This window comes from Phyllopteryx taeniolatus, chromosome 3 (assembly GCF_024500385.1).
Source record: "Phyllopteryx taeniolatus isolate TA_2022b chromosome 3, UOR_Ptae_1.2, whole genome shotgun sequence".
Taxonomy (NCBI): Eukaryota; Metazoa; Chordata; class Actinopteri; order Syngnathiformes; family Syngnathidae; genus Phyllopteryx; species Phyllopteryx taeniolatus.
This window is the reverse complement of record NC_084504.1, coordinates 6,445,349-6,460,456: the sequence shown is the minus strand read 5'-3', so window position 1 is coordinate 6,460,456 and position 15,108 is coordinate 6,445,349. Positions and strand designations below refer to the sequence as shown.

General features: G+C 40.3%; 1 protein-coding gene across 2 annotated transcripts; it reads right to left on the bottom strand.

The window, feature by feature from the left end:
• Window positions 1–14: 14 nt before the first annotated feature.
• Window positions 15–15,008, bottom strand: LOC133474734 (ubiquitin-conjugating enzyme E2 G1-like). Of its 2 annotated transcripts, XR_009787601.1 has the most exons (7): window positions 14,591–15,008; window positions 9,746–9,848; window positions 9,578–9,675; window positions 5,915–6,093; window positions 5,681–5,788; window positions 2,882–2,946; window positions 15–1,685 (listed from the first exon to the last, which is right to left on the bottom strand). XR_009787601.1 is itself a non-coding variant. In XM_061766685.1 (6 exons), exons 1-5 carry the CDS (start codon window positions 14,631–14,633, stop codon window positions 5,702–5,704), a joined length of 510 nt encoding a protein of 169 aa, XP_061622669.1. In that variant the 5' UTR covers window positions 14,634–15,000; the 3' UTR covers window positions 15–1,685; window positions 5,681–5,701. The 2 variants fall into 2 exon arrangements, 1 of the variants encoding a protein (XP_061622669.1); XM_061766685.1 differs by lacking the exon at window positions 2,882–2,946 and having other exon boundaries at window positions 14,591–15,000.
• Window positions 15,009–15,108: the final 100 nt, after the last annotated feature.

Sequence of the window (15,108 nt, the reverse complement as noted above, 5' to 3'; positions counted from 1 at the left end):
TGTCAAAATAGGCACTTGTTTTACACACTTTATTGAGCATCATGTCCAATGTACATTGCGTTGACAAAAAATGGAAAACAAAACAAGTAGCAACATTATAGGGTGGATTCCCTGGACACCATTTTCAGAGCATATTGCTTGATGACGTTTGAAAAACGCACTGAATCTGTGCAAATACAGTGAACACCGGTCAGAGGTCATGGTAGGTTAGAAAATGACGTAAAACAACAGCAGTAACATGATTAAGTCTACTAAGAATATACATCACATTCATCCAGGATGTACATTGTAAATAGTATCCTTCACATACTCAACTCATTCAACCCTGATTGCATGTGCCAAAAGATGGTTATTTTGTAATCAGTCTGTATCGGTGTAGATGGCATTACGGAGGGGGAAATATCTGTTATTTTGACCAGTGTACTTTATTTAAAGTAAAACGTACATGCAGAATTGTGTCTTTCTCCAATGACAAATGGTGTTTGGTCAATCTCATGCAAAAAAAAAAAAAAAAAAAAATTCTGAACTTTTAACATGATACATGTTGGCAAAATGTGCACCAGGAAAAGCTTAAGGTGATGAAAGTTTTACCTGTCAATCTACTTACAATCCTCAGCATCTAAACCCTCTTAAAATTGTGAAACGTATCCACAGAAAAGCCCAATGTGCAACAACATACTAACAGCTAGTTCAATTCTACAATGTAGCCCCCAAACATCCCCACATTGAGAACTCAACAACCAGATTGAGGTAAATTCCAGATGCCACAGCACTCCACACTACCCACCCAGAATTATCACAGCTTGTACACTTTTCTCCACAGACCGTTTTTGGTTGTGGTTGTTGAAATAAATTTTCATTGGCCGAGAAAGGCCATGAGGAACTTTAAGTATCCCACCGAGTGCTAATTGCAACATTAGAGTTTAATCCTGAGATGTTGGCACAAACCTAGTGTTAATGTCAGCCACGCGTGTGCAATAAGTCTATATACGAGAAGATCGTGGCTCTCAAAGCACAGTAAGCCATTCCGTTCACGACGACAATTAGAAACAAGACGCAAGAGAGTTTTTGAAGGGATCATGCACGTTTGAGTCATTGCTACCCTCGCAGAGATAGCTAATACTAGCAGGTCGCTGTTTCTAAAATAAATAACGAAATAAAAGATGTATAAGTGCCACAGAAATGTCATCCTCTCTTTCTGAACAATAAGCAGAGTGATGAAATAACGCCAATAAAAGGCAACAGTGGGTCAATGACAGTGCTGAAAATCACAAGTCACATCTATTGACAGATATGCTGGGCTGACAAGTACAGTATGTAGTAGTGAGCACAGGGGGTGATGTTTAAAAGGTAACAGGCTTTCATTTGTTCGACTCAATATTGACCACTAAATTGCATAAGAAACCTGGTAGTATAAAGTAGAAACTGTTCAGCAGCAGATAAAAAAAGGAAGTTAATTTACAGTAGTGACATATTTTACATCATTAGTTTTCCAAAATAAATAAAATTAAATATACAATTCCATGTAGGAAGTAAGTGAATTTCGCTGGTAGTGTTCTCCAATTTGCTCTTCTTGTGATAAATGACAACCGCTCGCAGAAACCAGGTTCCAACCAATTCCTTTTGTCTTGCAAAACAAGGGGCACACAAGTTGGAACGTTTCCCTCTGGAGGCATTTCCATAAACTGGAGGAAAAAAGAAGATAAATTACAATCATGTCCTAAGGTTAGATTACACGTTGATGAATTTGCATGCAATATTTTGTGTGTATTAATTGAAGAATCCATGCAGCACCCATTGCTAACCAAACATGATCTCCAGAGACGCATATAGCCTCATGTTTGTTACGGCAAGTGATGATTGTTAATGACACTTAAACATCTAAAATGACAGCCCAGCATAGAAGACACTGGGCCTTCGGGTGATTTCTTTAGATATTACTGAACACAAATCTGTCACAGATACAAAATTTGTCAATTGACTAAGCTGATTATCGTGTGCATGATAGACTAATGCTCAGATACGGCTATGTCCCGCTACTAATTAGTTTTTTTTTCTCTAGCCGCTAACCAATGTTGAATTACAAATCTATATTATACAAAAGTCTTGGTTTTGAAGTTGTTATTCAAGTCCTGGGGACTGTGAAATTAGTATTCTTTTCACTAGACACGAGCTGAGGACACACAGCGATATGGGTGGGTGTAAGAAATCCTTAAATTACATATTTACTTAGAGATTACATGGGCGGGAGGTTGGGTAAGTGGACCTTGATGGAAACTAAATTGACTATGCCCGCGACCCTAGTGGGGAGAAGCGGCTCAGAAAATGGATGGATGGAAGGATAAATTGACTATGTTAACTAAATTGAGGTCCAAACAACGAAAATGTATTTTATAGATGTCATTTAAAAAAAATAAAAATAAATATTGCATCTTTATTCCCCGTCAGATGTCCGTCTGCCTTAGACCACACCTTCTCCATTCACTATGTAGTGGAGAGGAACAAAAAAAAATGTAGTAAAGAGGAAAGCTGACAACTGTCACTGCTTGAATTGACCAATAGTGGATTATGAATGTCATGCTTTGAGTAGCCAAAATTGTAAATACATTGTGAAATTTGTGAAAACATGCTGTTTTATGTTGCAACCCACTGTTATAAGGTAATAGGAACACAACAAATGACTCTGTCCATAAATATTGTAGACTTAAGTCATTACGGTCATGGATGAGTTCCAAACACCAGGGATCTCATGTACAAAAGGTGCGTACGCACAACAACGTGGTGTCCGTTCTTTTTCACGGCAAAGTTCAGATGTATCAAGAGGGACATGACCGTGGAAATGTGCGGTGCCTCACGCCAACTGCATGACTGGCGTACGCACGTTTCTGCAGCTTTTGGTGCTTTGGCGACACATAGAGGTGATGCTGGGAAACTGTTCTCATAAATCTGCACACCAGAGAGACATGAACAATTAGCGCTGATGAACAATTCATGCCCGCCAACATTTGATTTCAACAATGCAATTGAGGCAAGGACTGAGAATTCAATTGTTAACCAGTGTATTTAATGAATCAGTGATATTTGTGAGGACACCTATTAATTGATCAAGGCGATCATTTATGCCGCCTATTACCCTCACAATCGCTTCGTGACTCCAGCACATGCACTGAAAAAGAGACCTTTGAATTTACTTCATTTGAACATGTACATCGGTTGCTAATGATTAAAACGTGTTTAAATTGACGTAGTTTATACCCCTCTTCTCCTAAAAAAAAAACATGATTTTTTTTGTCTCTGTGTCCTCTCCTCTGTATTAAAATAATAAATTGAGTAATAAAAAAGGAGTCAAAGTTTTTGATATCCTCTTTGTTATGCTGATGTGCTTCTATTTGAATTCAAAAGATTTATTACAAATACCACACATACAACATTTACGCATGAACCTTTATCTCACAGGGCTGAGTGTAGGTTACTGTTATGAACACATTTGTTATGAGTTCTAAAAAATACATGGTATTAACCTTGTGGGGTGATCATAGTCAGCCACGTCCTGCCATCACCCCTGAGAGAGCAGCGTCACCCATGAACGCAGCGATTCTCTCCTCGAACGGCGTGAGGCCCTCCGCACCGGTTCTTCCGCCTTTTTTTGCCAACACTTGGGCGGTGGGTAGCTGTCCTCCGCTTCACATCCACCTTAATGTCTGACCACTTCTTTTTTAGTTCAGCGTGCGTGCGCTGTTCCGAACCCACAACATTGACAGCTGCACACGCTAGAGGGCAGCGTGCCAAAGAGGATTTTCTTGCGTGCCTCCACTTCATTGAGCAAGTTCACATTAAAAAAAAAATAAATTTCTTCATTACCTTGCTCATTTTTTTCCTGATCATGCAGACATCAGCATCTCAGGTGCAGGGAACATTTAAATATGATTTGCATATTCAAATGTGGGCGTGGACAGGGAGGAGTCGGCTACTCCAACATGTGCGCTCATTTCCACGTTGATTGGAATGTACGAGGGAAATGTGCTTGGATTCATGACTACGCTGAATTTCATAAATCTGAATATTTTCGTGCGTACAAAGTTTTCTGGATTTGAAATCCACGCAAGTCTTTGTACATGAGGCCCCAGAACGTTTAAATGTTCATATGCAAAACATACAGCAATTGCTGTTTCTGGTGTAAGTCTGATAGTTCCCCCCCATATATACATATGTATATGTATATATATGCATGTATATATATATATATATATATGTATATATAAATAAATATATATATATATAAATAAATAAAATTAAATATATATAAATAAATATATATATATATAAATATATATCAATAAATATATATATATATAAACAAAAAAACAAAAAATATATATAAATAAATATATATATATAAATATATAAATAAATATATAAATATATATATATATACACACACACACCCACACACACACACACAGACGATATAGGATTGACCCAACTTACGAGTTTTTCGAGATACGAGCCAGTCATTGCCAAAGTTTTTGCTTTTACTCACTAGCCCAAACTTAAGAAAGGATTGCTGCATCGCAGCAGGAGCCTCCACTCATTTGACAAGAAGTAGCGCTTTGGCTGATATTATTAGTAAATATTCTTCAAAAAAGAGGCTTCAAACTGTACATTGTCACTACCAGTTGGGAGTTTACTTAAAAACAACAACTGCACCGCTGCCGAGACACACAACACCCCCCAAACAGAAAAAAATTTATTGCTTTGTTGTGCCAAAAATCAACCAATGAAAACACCCAAATCTGAATTTTCCCATGTTATTATGGAATAAGAGTTCTTCACTGAGGAGCTATTGTCCTCCTTCCCATTTCCCTCAAAGCTCCATTCATCCATCCATTTTCTACCGAGCAGGGAAACCCAGATTTCCCTCTCCCCATCCACTTCATTCAGCTTGTCCAGGGGTATCCCGAGGTGTTCCCTGGCCAGTCGGGAGACACGGTCTCCAGTGTGTCCTGGGTCGTCCCCGGGGTCTGGTACGCCTCACCGGGGAGGCGTCCAGGAGGCATCCTAATCAGATGCCCGAGTCACCTCATCTGGCTCCTCTCAATGCGGAGGAGCAGCGGCTCTACTCAGAGCCCCTCCCGGATGACCGAGCTTCTCACTCTATCTCTAAGGGAGAGCCCGGACAGCCTGCGGGGGAAACTCATTTAGGCCGCTTGTATCCGGGATCTTGTTCTTTCGGTCACAGCCCACAGCTCATGACCATAGGTGACGGTAGAAACATAGATCGACCGGTAAATTGAGAGCTTCGCATTTCGGCTTAGCTCCTTCTTCATCACAACAGACAGATACAAAGTCCCTCAAAGTTAAAGAGCAATAAAATGTTGTGGTTTATTTAGTGTTTTATTTCTTGATAGTGGTGTGTTTTTATTTATTTCTACATTGTACTATATTTATTTGAAACCACACACTGATTAAAAAGTTAAGTATAACTTAATTTTGGGGGCTGGAATGGATTAATTGCATTTCCATTCATTTCAATTGGAAACATTATCCCGGTTTAAGAAGATTTCGGGTTACAAACGGGGTCACAGAACGAATTAAGTTTGTAACCAAAGGTTCCACTGTATATGTATTGTATTATTAAAAAGTCTGACAAGTAACTGGTTGAACACTTGTGCAATCTTACCCTGGGATTCACAATGGGCTTCTAGTCAAAGGCCATCTCTTGACTTTTTCTTACACAACGAGCCACTTTTCTCTTGAATTCACCGTTTGGGTCCTCCCTCCACTCTTTCTGTGAAAGAAACATAGCTTTAAATGACATCCTACGTGTCAACATCACAAGGATGAATCAAGACAAAGAGTGTAGAAGGGATTCCCAGTGTGAGGATGGGAAAAGAATGTACAAAGTTATACTCACTGCAGCATCTACATTAGCTGGTGAATCACTGTTGGGGTCTGCCAACATGGAGATAACACTAATCATGATTGTCTCAACCGTGTGGATGGGCAGCCAGCGCTCTTCGGGCTTCTCGTAGCCAAATTTATCCTCTCCAGGCTCATGCAGGATGGAGATGCAAACATCCCCATTTTTTGCAACTGTTTGGGTACACATTTTAAAACAAGTCTGTATAAGGTGAAGTAATTGATTTCAAAGTTTAATGTGGCACACAAAATATGTAGATGACTGCATGGTTGCCAGGTCATTGGATGAAATTTTGTATAGCTAAACTGAATGCCTCTAAGATAAAACTTAAATTACTCAACTATAAAACAGTCATTGAGCAATGGAAAAGTGTATAGACTCACGCATTTTCATTCAGAAAATAGTTTTTTTTTAGAGTACACTTACTAACCAATTAAGCAACACTCTAGTTCACCTTAAATAGTTTAATTCACTCAGCCATTTTGGTCAATTGTATGCTTCCGGGCTTCCAACTACACTGGGCAGATCGCGTCACAGAGTTATCGGGGAAAACAAAAGGTGGCGGGATATGCTGCTAGAGCAACAAAAAATGGTGTACCAGCCTCACGGAGCTCAGCACACACTGCAGCCCGCACTTGAAGCCGTTGTTTTTGAACTAGAAGTTATTCTACTCCCCGCGCGAGTTTGCTTCATTCATACGCACGTCTACATTCCTTCTCAAGCTAACACGAATGTTGCACAGCGAACCCTCGCTTAACAAGTCAACAAACTTGACAGAAAGCACCCAGATTCACCCCTCATTATTCTTGGAGAGTTTAACAAAGCTAAACTCAACCACGAACTACTTTAATACAAGCAACACATCGTCTGTCCTACCAGGGAAAACAACATTCTAGACCACTGCTATACTACGCTAAATGACGCATACCGTGCTATCCCCGCGCAGTTCTGGGCTCGTCTGATCACTGCTTAATTCACTTAATACCAACATACAGGCAAAAAGTTTTATGTGGGAAGCCTGTTGTGAAAAAAGTAAAGAAGTAGACTTATGAAGAAAAGTTAGAACCTCAAGACTGTTTAGACTGCACAGACTGGAGTGTCTTTGAAACTGGCAGCCTGGATGAATATACGGACACTGTTACAGCAGAATCAATCAGAATCAACTTTATTTGCCAAGTATGTCCAAGAAAACACACAAGGAATTTGTCTCCGGTAGTTGGAGCCGCTCTAGTACGACAACAGACAGTCAATTGACAGAGAACACTTTTGAGACATAAAGACATTGACAAAAAAAAAAAAAAAAAAAAAAAGTCACTGAGCAATAAAGGGTTAATAGTTATCTGGTAATGCCGGTACATTTATTATTACATTTTTTTTGACAATTGTGCAAAAGATGCAGAGTCCTCTAGCACTTAGAGCAGTTCGAATGACTAATATTGCAATAGTCCGGTGCAATGACTATTGTGCAAAGGGCGCCGAGACTTCACATCCCATATCAGTTTCTGTAAAGTGTGTGTACCGGCAAAGACATTTCACACATTCAATAATAACAAGCCGTGGTTTCACTGCCAAACTTAAGCAACTTTGCCAGGCTAATGAGGACACTTATCGAAGTGGGGATAGAGCCCTGAATAATTGCGCTAGAAACCAGCCGACTTCAAGAAATTAACATCGCAAAGAAAAATTATGCAGGGAAGCAAGAAAAACAGTTTACCGCTAACGACTCCAAGTCAGTCTGCCGTGGATTACAATCGCTAACCAACTACAAGTGACCATCCCCCAAAGCAGAGAACAATAAAGAACATTTTCTACTGCAGATTTGAAAAGGACACTTTCACACCCCACACCCACCCAACCGCACCACCAACCACCATCACACCTCTGACTCCCCCTACTTTGTTGACCATCCACGAACAGGATGTGAGACGTATCTTCAAACAACAAAAGATCGACAAAGCGGCAGGCCCAGACCTTGTGTCCCCATCCTGCCTCAAAGTCTGCGCTGACCAGCTCGCTCCAGTCTTCACACAGATCTTCAATAGATTTCTGGAACTGTTGAAGTACCATCCTGTTTCAGACGCTCCACCAAGAGCGTCACAGGTACCCCTGCCAGACCCCCTGCAGTTTGCCTACCGAGAAAACAGGTCTGTGCATGACACACTCAACATGGGACTGCACTTCCTCCTAGAACACCTTGACGGCGCGGGGACCAACGCGAGGATCCTATTCACGGACTTCAGCTCTGTGTTCAACACAATCATCCCCGAACTTCTCTCCTCCAAGCTTCTTCAGCTCAGCATCTCGCCCGCTATCTGCCAATGGCTTTACAGCTTCCTGACGGGCAGGACACAGCAGGTGAGACTGGGGGACACCACTTCATCTATACGCACCACCAGCACTGCGGCGCCCAAGGATGTGTCCTCTCTCCACTGCTCTTCTCTCTCTACACGAACAAAAGCACCTCAACGCACCCGGCTGTCAAACTCCTGAAGTTTGCAGACGACACCACAGTCATTGGCCTCATCAAAGACTGGGAGGAGTCTTCGTATCGACAGAAAGTGGAGCGGCTGGAACAGCGGTGCGGCCGACACAACCTGGAGCTGAACATGCTCAAGACTGTAGATATGATCGTGGACTTCAGGAGGCATCCTTCGCCACAGCTGCCCCTCAGGCTGTCCAAATGCCCTGTGTCAGTCGTTGAGACCTTCGAGTTCCTGGGAATTAGTCTCTCAGAACCTGAAGTGGGAGACAAACATCAACTCCATCCTCAAAAAGGCCCAGCCGAGGATGTAATTCCTGCGGCTTCTGAGGAAGCACTGACTGCCACAGGAGCTGTTGAGGCAGTTCTACACAGCAGTCATCGAATCAGTCCTGTATTCATCTATCACAGTCTGATTTGGTGCTGCCACAGTCTCGCCACTCTACACTATTTGCATATCTGTTGTTGAGCAACACTGGCCATTCATGTGCTTGAGAAGTCTGCGCCATTTGCACAATGGTCACTGTACCAGACCATTGCACTATTAGTCATTTCAAACTGTTCTATTGCTAGAGGACTCTGCATCACAAACAATTGTTGAAAGAAAATAAATAAATTAATTAATAATTAAAAAAATGTTTCGGCATTACCACTGTAGTGTTTATGGGATTGGTAAGAATTGTGCTTAATTTAGAAGGAAACGATGAGTTGGAAGCGGTGCCTGCGTCACTTCCGGGTTATCGTAATTTTAAATTACAGCATTATAAATCAAGATATTGGATAGATATGAGGGGCACCACGTCATATTTTTACAAGTTTAACTTGAGGCGAAATGATGACAAACCTTTCTCAGTCTCTTATTGGAAGGAGGCTACATTTTAGGAACTGTTCTGGACTTTCTAGAGGTTTCGTTCAGAGCCCAAACCTACACATAATCAATGCAAGTTTAGAGTCTGCGTGTGACTCTCGAGTTAACGTCTACCTCGGCGGGGAGTGGCGGTAGTGAATGGCTGGGGTAAGCGGTACAGAAAATGGATAGATGGATGGATGGATTAATGCCGCCCCTCCCAAAAAAAAAAAAATGTATAGATAGGAAGAAAAAAAAATTTACCTGATGCGCTTAGAAAAAGGTGCACATATCCAAACCTAGTGCGTGTTTGTGATTACTGAGTGCTTACCATTTGGGTGCCATATTTCAGTTATGAACTTCATCTTTGGAGGTCGAAGAGGATAATCATAGGGAAAGGTTAGATATGCTTTAAAAAACCCTCCTTCACTGCAATAGGAAAGATAACGTTGGTTTGGAGAAAAATAATGGAAAATGTGTCTAATAAGTACTGACTTACAAAAGGGTATCCTGGGGACCAATGATCACAACTTCCCATTTATATATGTCGTCATCATCTATTAGACCTGCCGAAAAGCCCTCCACAGGGTTCTTGTTGAGCTCTGGAAAAAAGAGACAGAAGGGATGTTTTATATGATCAAGTAGAACACTCAAGATATGTCACTTAACCCAAACGTCTATGACAGTTGGGCAAATAGATGCTGTTCACAAACAAACACTAAAACACAGCATATTAACAAATGACAGTGGAGGTATGTACAATTTGCCATTCAACCACAAGTTTGGGGAAACGTCTTCAAGAGGCGATGCTTCAGCATATCTTGCGTTCAAGACTATTTAGACTGCAGACTGGAGTGTTTTTGAAACCAACTGGCAGCTTGTATGAATATACTGACACTGTTACGTCCTGTATCAGTTTTTGTGAAGATGTGTGTGTACAAACAAGGACATTTTGCACGTTAAATAACAAGCCGTGGTTCACTGCCAAACTTCAGCAACTTCGGCAGGCTAAAGAGGACGCCTATCAAAGTGGGGATTTACCGCTTACAACTCTAGTCAGCATGGCGTAAAATAAATAAATAAATAAATAAATGTCTTTCGCCTGGCCCTTCATGTTTTCTTTAAAGAACTGTACCCATCTTACAAATTCTGCCTGGGTAATCAAACATGAGCACAACTGTATGTTTTCTAATTTACTAAATAAAAGTAGGGCTGTGAATTTCAAAATAAGAGCAAGTACATAAAAAGGAAGTATTACGTGTTCAAATGAAGTGCTGAACTTCAGAATAATTCTTTGAAAAAAACTAACAGATAATACTTCATGTTTTGATCATATGGGTAGAAGCAAAATCATGCATTGTAAAAATGCATTATAGGTAGAAGGGTTTTCAAGAATTTTGGTCAACTTTGGGCATGCGCGTTATACATGGATGCGCATTATGCACGAGAAATGACAGTACAATTTCCTTAACCAAAATTATATTTTAATGCTAAAATTACATTTACTTGTTGTTTCTCTGCTTGAATATTCAAATGTATTGTTTTACAACAAAGAAAAAATAAGCACATTGGGTCTCATTTACTAACTGTGCCTACGCACAGATTTGTGTTTCAATCGTGCGTACGTATGTTTGACGCACAAATCTTTTTTGTCGATATGTTCATAATCGTTTTTGTGAGTTCTCTGTGAAAAAAATTAGGACATTGTCAGACTACGTGTACACACAAATAACACAGGATCAGCAATCAAAAACATGTTAAATGTACATCTTTTACTCAAGATGCACAACATATTTGAACTAGTCATTTATAAAAATAATATCTTTGGCGATAACTCAAACTAGCAATTTGCTAATGGGTTAACTGTTCTGAATAATTAATAGGACACTTAACCCTTCCAATCCATTCAAGTGCTTGTACATGTAGGATATTTATATGCGTGTCAAGCACCCGCTGTCTGCGTGTGGCCGACATTGTCACTCAACAAAGAAGTGCAATCAGACCGCTCGCATTTCCTAGTTTTTCCAAGGCTTCAGTATTCTTTCAAACCCCTACGATAATGTGATTATTATATTTTTCTGATTCTGCATGTACAAATGTGATGTAAATTGATCTACACATTGCCGTTGGTGTGGTTGAATTGTGACACTTCGGTCGGCATATATGGCTCATATTTTCTTCCGCTTCCAATACTAATTTCATGAATTTCATCAACTAAAAATGCCTCTTTGCTGTGTGATATTTATTCCTTATTGTATATTAACAACATATACAGTGTTTGCTCATTCTCGGCTCTTAAATTGTTTTTGTATAGGTATCCTATATGTATGTTTTGTATGTGCCACATTGTCTAATTTAACTTCAGACTTAAATAAAAATGATTAACATGGGATATAATAATGGGCTATATGTAGTTGGTATGCGTTTAGCAAGCTTTCCGAAGATACCATTTTTTTGAATACAGGATAAAGATTAAGAAAGTTAGGTTTTGGATCAGCCATCGCTTGTGGAAAAAAAAAACAAGGCTTTGGCTGAGTGGCGTCAGACGGACGTCCTTTTATAGGGAAGCAGGGGTGGCGTTTATGCAGATTGCAGGTCACAGCCTTTTCACTTGAGCCTTTTCAAGTGAGCAAAAGTATTGGTGCTGGTGCTGCCTTTTAGATTGATTCCTTAAACATTAGATTGTGCTTGTTTTGGGTTTCACCTGTGACAACTGCATTTGCTGTTACGCAAACATGAAGATCAAAGAGCTGTCTATGGGAGAAAAGCAAACCATTTTGAAGCCGAGAAGAGGGAAAATGGATCAGAGCTATTGCACAAACATTGGGCATAGCCAATACAACAATTCGTAATGTCCTGAAATAGATAAACTACTGGTAACAGACATCGACCAGGTCAGCCAAGGTTATCAACAGCAGTTGATGACAAAAACATTCTGAGAGCTGTGAAGAAACACCCAAAGTCAACAGTCAGTGACATCACTGCCAACCTCCACAGCGCAGGGGGGAAGGTATCAGAATCCACTGCTCAAAGGCGGCTTTGATAGAAAAAATATACAGGCCATACCACAAGATGCAAACCACTCATCAGTAAAAACAATTGGACATCTTTTCCATACCACAAGATGCAAACCACTCATCAGTAAAAACAATTGGACATCTTTTTAATGCCAACTGTCTATTTAAATTCACACAAATAGACTTATGTAAAAACATCGACCAATATTGTATTTAATCTTTTATTGCTGACAGATAATGAGTGTCTTGTTTCACAGTGGAGTGACGTATTTTTGGGATGTGGGGGGGAAACCGGAGTATCCGGAGAAAATCAACACAGGTATGGGGAGAACATGTAAACTCCACACAGGAGAGGCCAGATTTGAACTGTGAGGCATATGTGCTAACCAGTCGTCCACCATGCCACCCCCTTACCAATTATTCCTTAATTCAAGCCTATCCCAGCTGACACTGGGCGAGAGTCGGGGTAGACCCTGAACTGGTCGCCAGCCAATCGCAGGGCGCATATAAACAAACAACCATTCACACTCCCATTCACACCTATGGGCAATTTTGAGTCTTCAGTTAACTTACCATGCATGTTTTTGGGAGGAAACCGGAGTACCTAGAGAAAACCCACAAAGGCACAGAAAGAACATGCAAACTCCACACAGGCGAGGCCAGATTTGAACCCCAGACCAATTAAATATACAAAATAAATTCAGTTTTTCATTATATATATATATATATATATATATACACATACACACACACATACACACACACACACACAGACACACATTAGGGCTGCATAATTGAATTTTAGTCATGACCACGATTTTGGCTGCCACGATTAAATGAGCCTGGATTTTTTACATTGAAAATGCAACCGTTTCAGCCAGCCACCATGGGGCTAATGTATGGTTGAGGCTTCATTAAGTGCCGCTATCGTGCTCTGGGCCAACTTCAAAATAAAAGCCTGAAATGGCATTGACGTCCAATGTCTTAATATATGAAGCTCTTATTTTGAAGTTGGCCCTCTCAGGACGCCGGCGTAGAGGCCGCGTGTCACGGTATAACACTGAATAATTGCGGCAGCCTTGACTGCAATGGAAAAACGCCACGAGTAAATAGAGAAGGAAATTACAACTGTCGAGTTCTTTGCAGTTTGTGACTGGGTTCTTTGCAGTTTGTGACTGGACACACCTGACCACTGGTCAAGCATAACAACGGAGACGTACAAGTCCTTGACAATTCACTATATTGACGGGATTTTGAAATTAAAAGTTGGTACTTACAGCATAATGTTATTGCGTTTTACGCATTAAATGTATTTGCTTTAATTAAGTTGCAATTCGGGATTTCACTTGGTAATAGCATATTTATTCAGTTAGCCCTTGGTAAAGTAGAAGTTCTTTGGGGGTACATTTATTTTTGATTATTATCTATCATTCTCATTTTAAGATTGATTTTCCACTGAAAACTGTTTCATATTGTTGAAAAGCAGTGCAATCAAAATAAGATTTTTCCCTAACATGAGGAATAAAGATCATTAATAATTGTGATTACAATATGGATCAAAATGATCCCCCCTTCCCAAGTATGCTTCATTGTTCTACCATTCGTATTTGGCAAATAAAAGATGTAATATATAATTTTGGACTCAGGTAAAGGTAGATTGAGCTGGAAAGTCATTGTGTAAACAGCACGCATTGTGTGCATGTTCTGTGTCTTCGTAGATGAGTGGAACTAGCATTTGTGGGAGCAGCACGATGAATGCCGTCAATACAGTCAATGGCTGTCATAGAAGCAACACCTGGACAACAATTACTTTGCGGTTTGGTGTCAGCAACAACAACCTGCGTTTGTCCACATATAGCACAACTCTCGGACGTGCAACATTGGAAATAATCACAGAAATAACGGGCTCAGTTGTAATTTTACACTGTCAACTTGTACATTCAGAAATGATTATGCATTAAATACTGTGATATGTAACGCTCTATAATTAGCTAAACATGATTTAAGAAGCTGATAGGTGCCTGTAATGATAATTCCTTTGTTCTGTCAGCTAACTAGTGACGAACTCGCTAGCCCGTTAGCAAGGCTACGTTGAGATTCCGTTTTCGTTTGTGAAATTGCTCTCCAAGCCACGTAAAATTGGGATTCCCACCACACGCCAATAGCTAGAACTGTATGTTGCTGAAACCAGAAGCCACCGTGTTAATTTGACATTTGTGAGCTCAACGTGATAGCTTTGACTGGCTAAGACACTTAACGTTAGCTCTCAGCTACGTAAACTTTACATTCGACTACTTCTCCCCAGTACATAGTGACATTTATTTTACCTGCAAGTTGTTTTCGAAGAAGTAACGCTGATTGTTCGGTCATGGTATGTGTACGTTATTGAAAAATCTGGTTTTATAAATACTCCCACGAAAATGAAACCTAGCCCAGATTTGCTGCCTCCTGCCGCTTTCCCTCTGTGTTTTGACACAAGGTTCAGCTGCTGGCTTTAGCCACGCGCATGCGCGCACCTTATTGACAGCTTGTGCGTGTTAGCGTGAGTCCGCATCGCATTCAGAAAGACGACAACGGCGTTTTCGACCTTCAGCTTCACCCAGTTGTACCCAGAGGCGACCGTGTCGGAAAACCCATTCTATAAGAATGTTTGTGACAATATGTCATTCGGGTTAACATGCTTATGGTGAAGATTGAGATTGAGACAAGTAATTAAATCAAATAAAATGGTCATCTGTGGCACCCCGAACAATTTAATTGGTATTTCTCTTTCTACAAATATTTTTTTGTTTATAGACACTACTTACAATTTTCCCAGGATAATCAGTACAGTTTTCTGGGTCTG

Bases quoted from the DNA above. Each gene is read 5' to 3' on its own strand.
- LOC133474734 (XM_061766685.1), bottom strand. From the start codon at position 14,633: ATGACCGAACAATCAGCGTTACTTCTTCGAAAACAACTTGCAG. The intron at 6,094-9,577 runs GTAAGCACTCAG...GTACCCAAACAG, and splicing joins TGAAATATGGCACCCAAATG to TTGCAAAAAATGGGGATGTT. The intron at 5,789-5,914 runs GTGAGTATAACT...TTTCTTTCACAG, and splicing joins CAGCTAATGTAGATGCTGCA to AAAGAGTGGAGGGAGGACCC.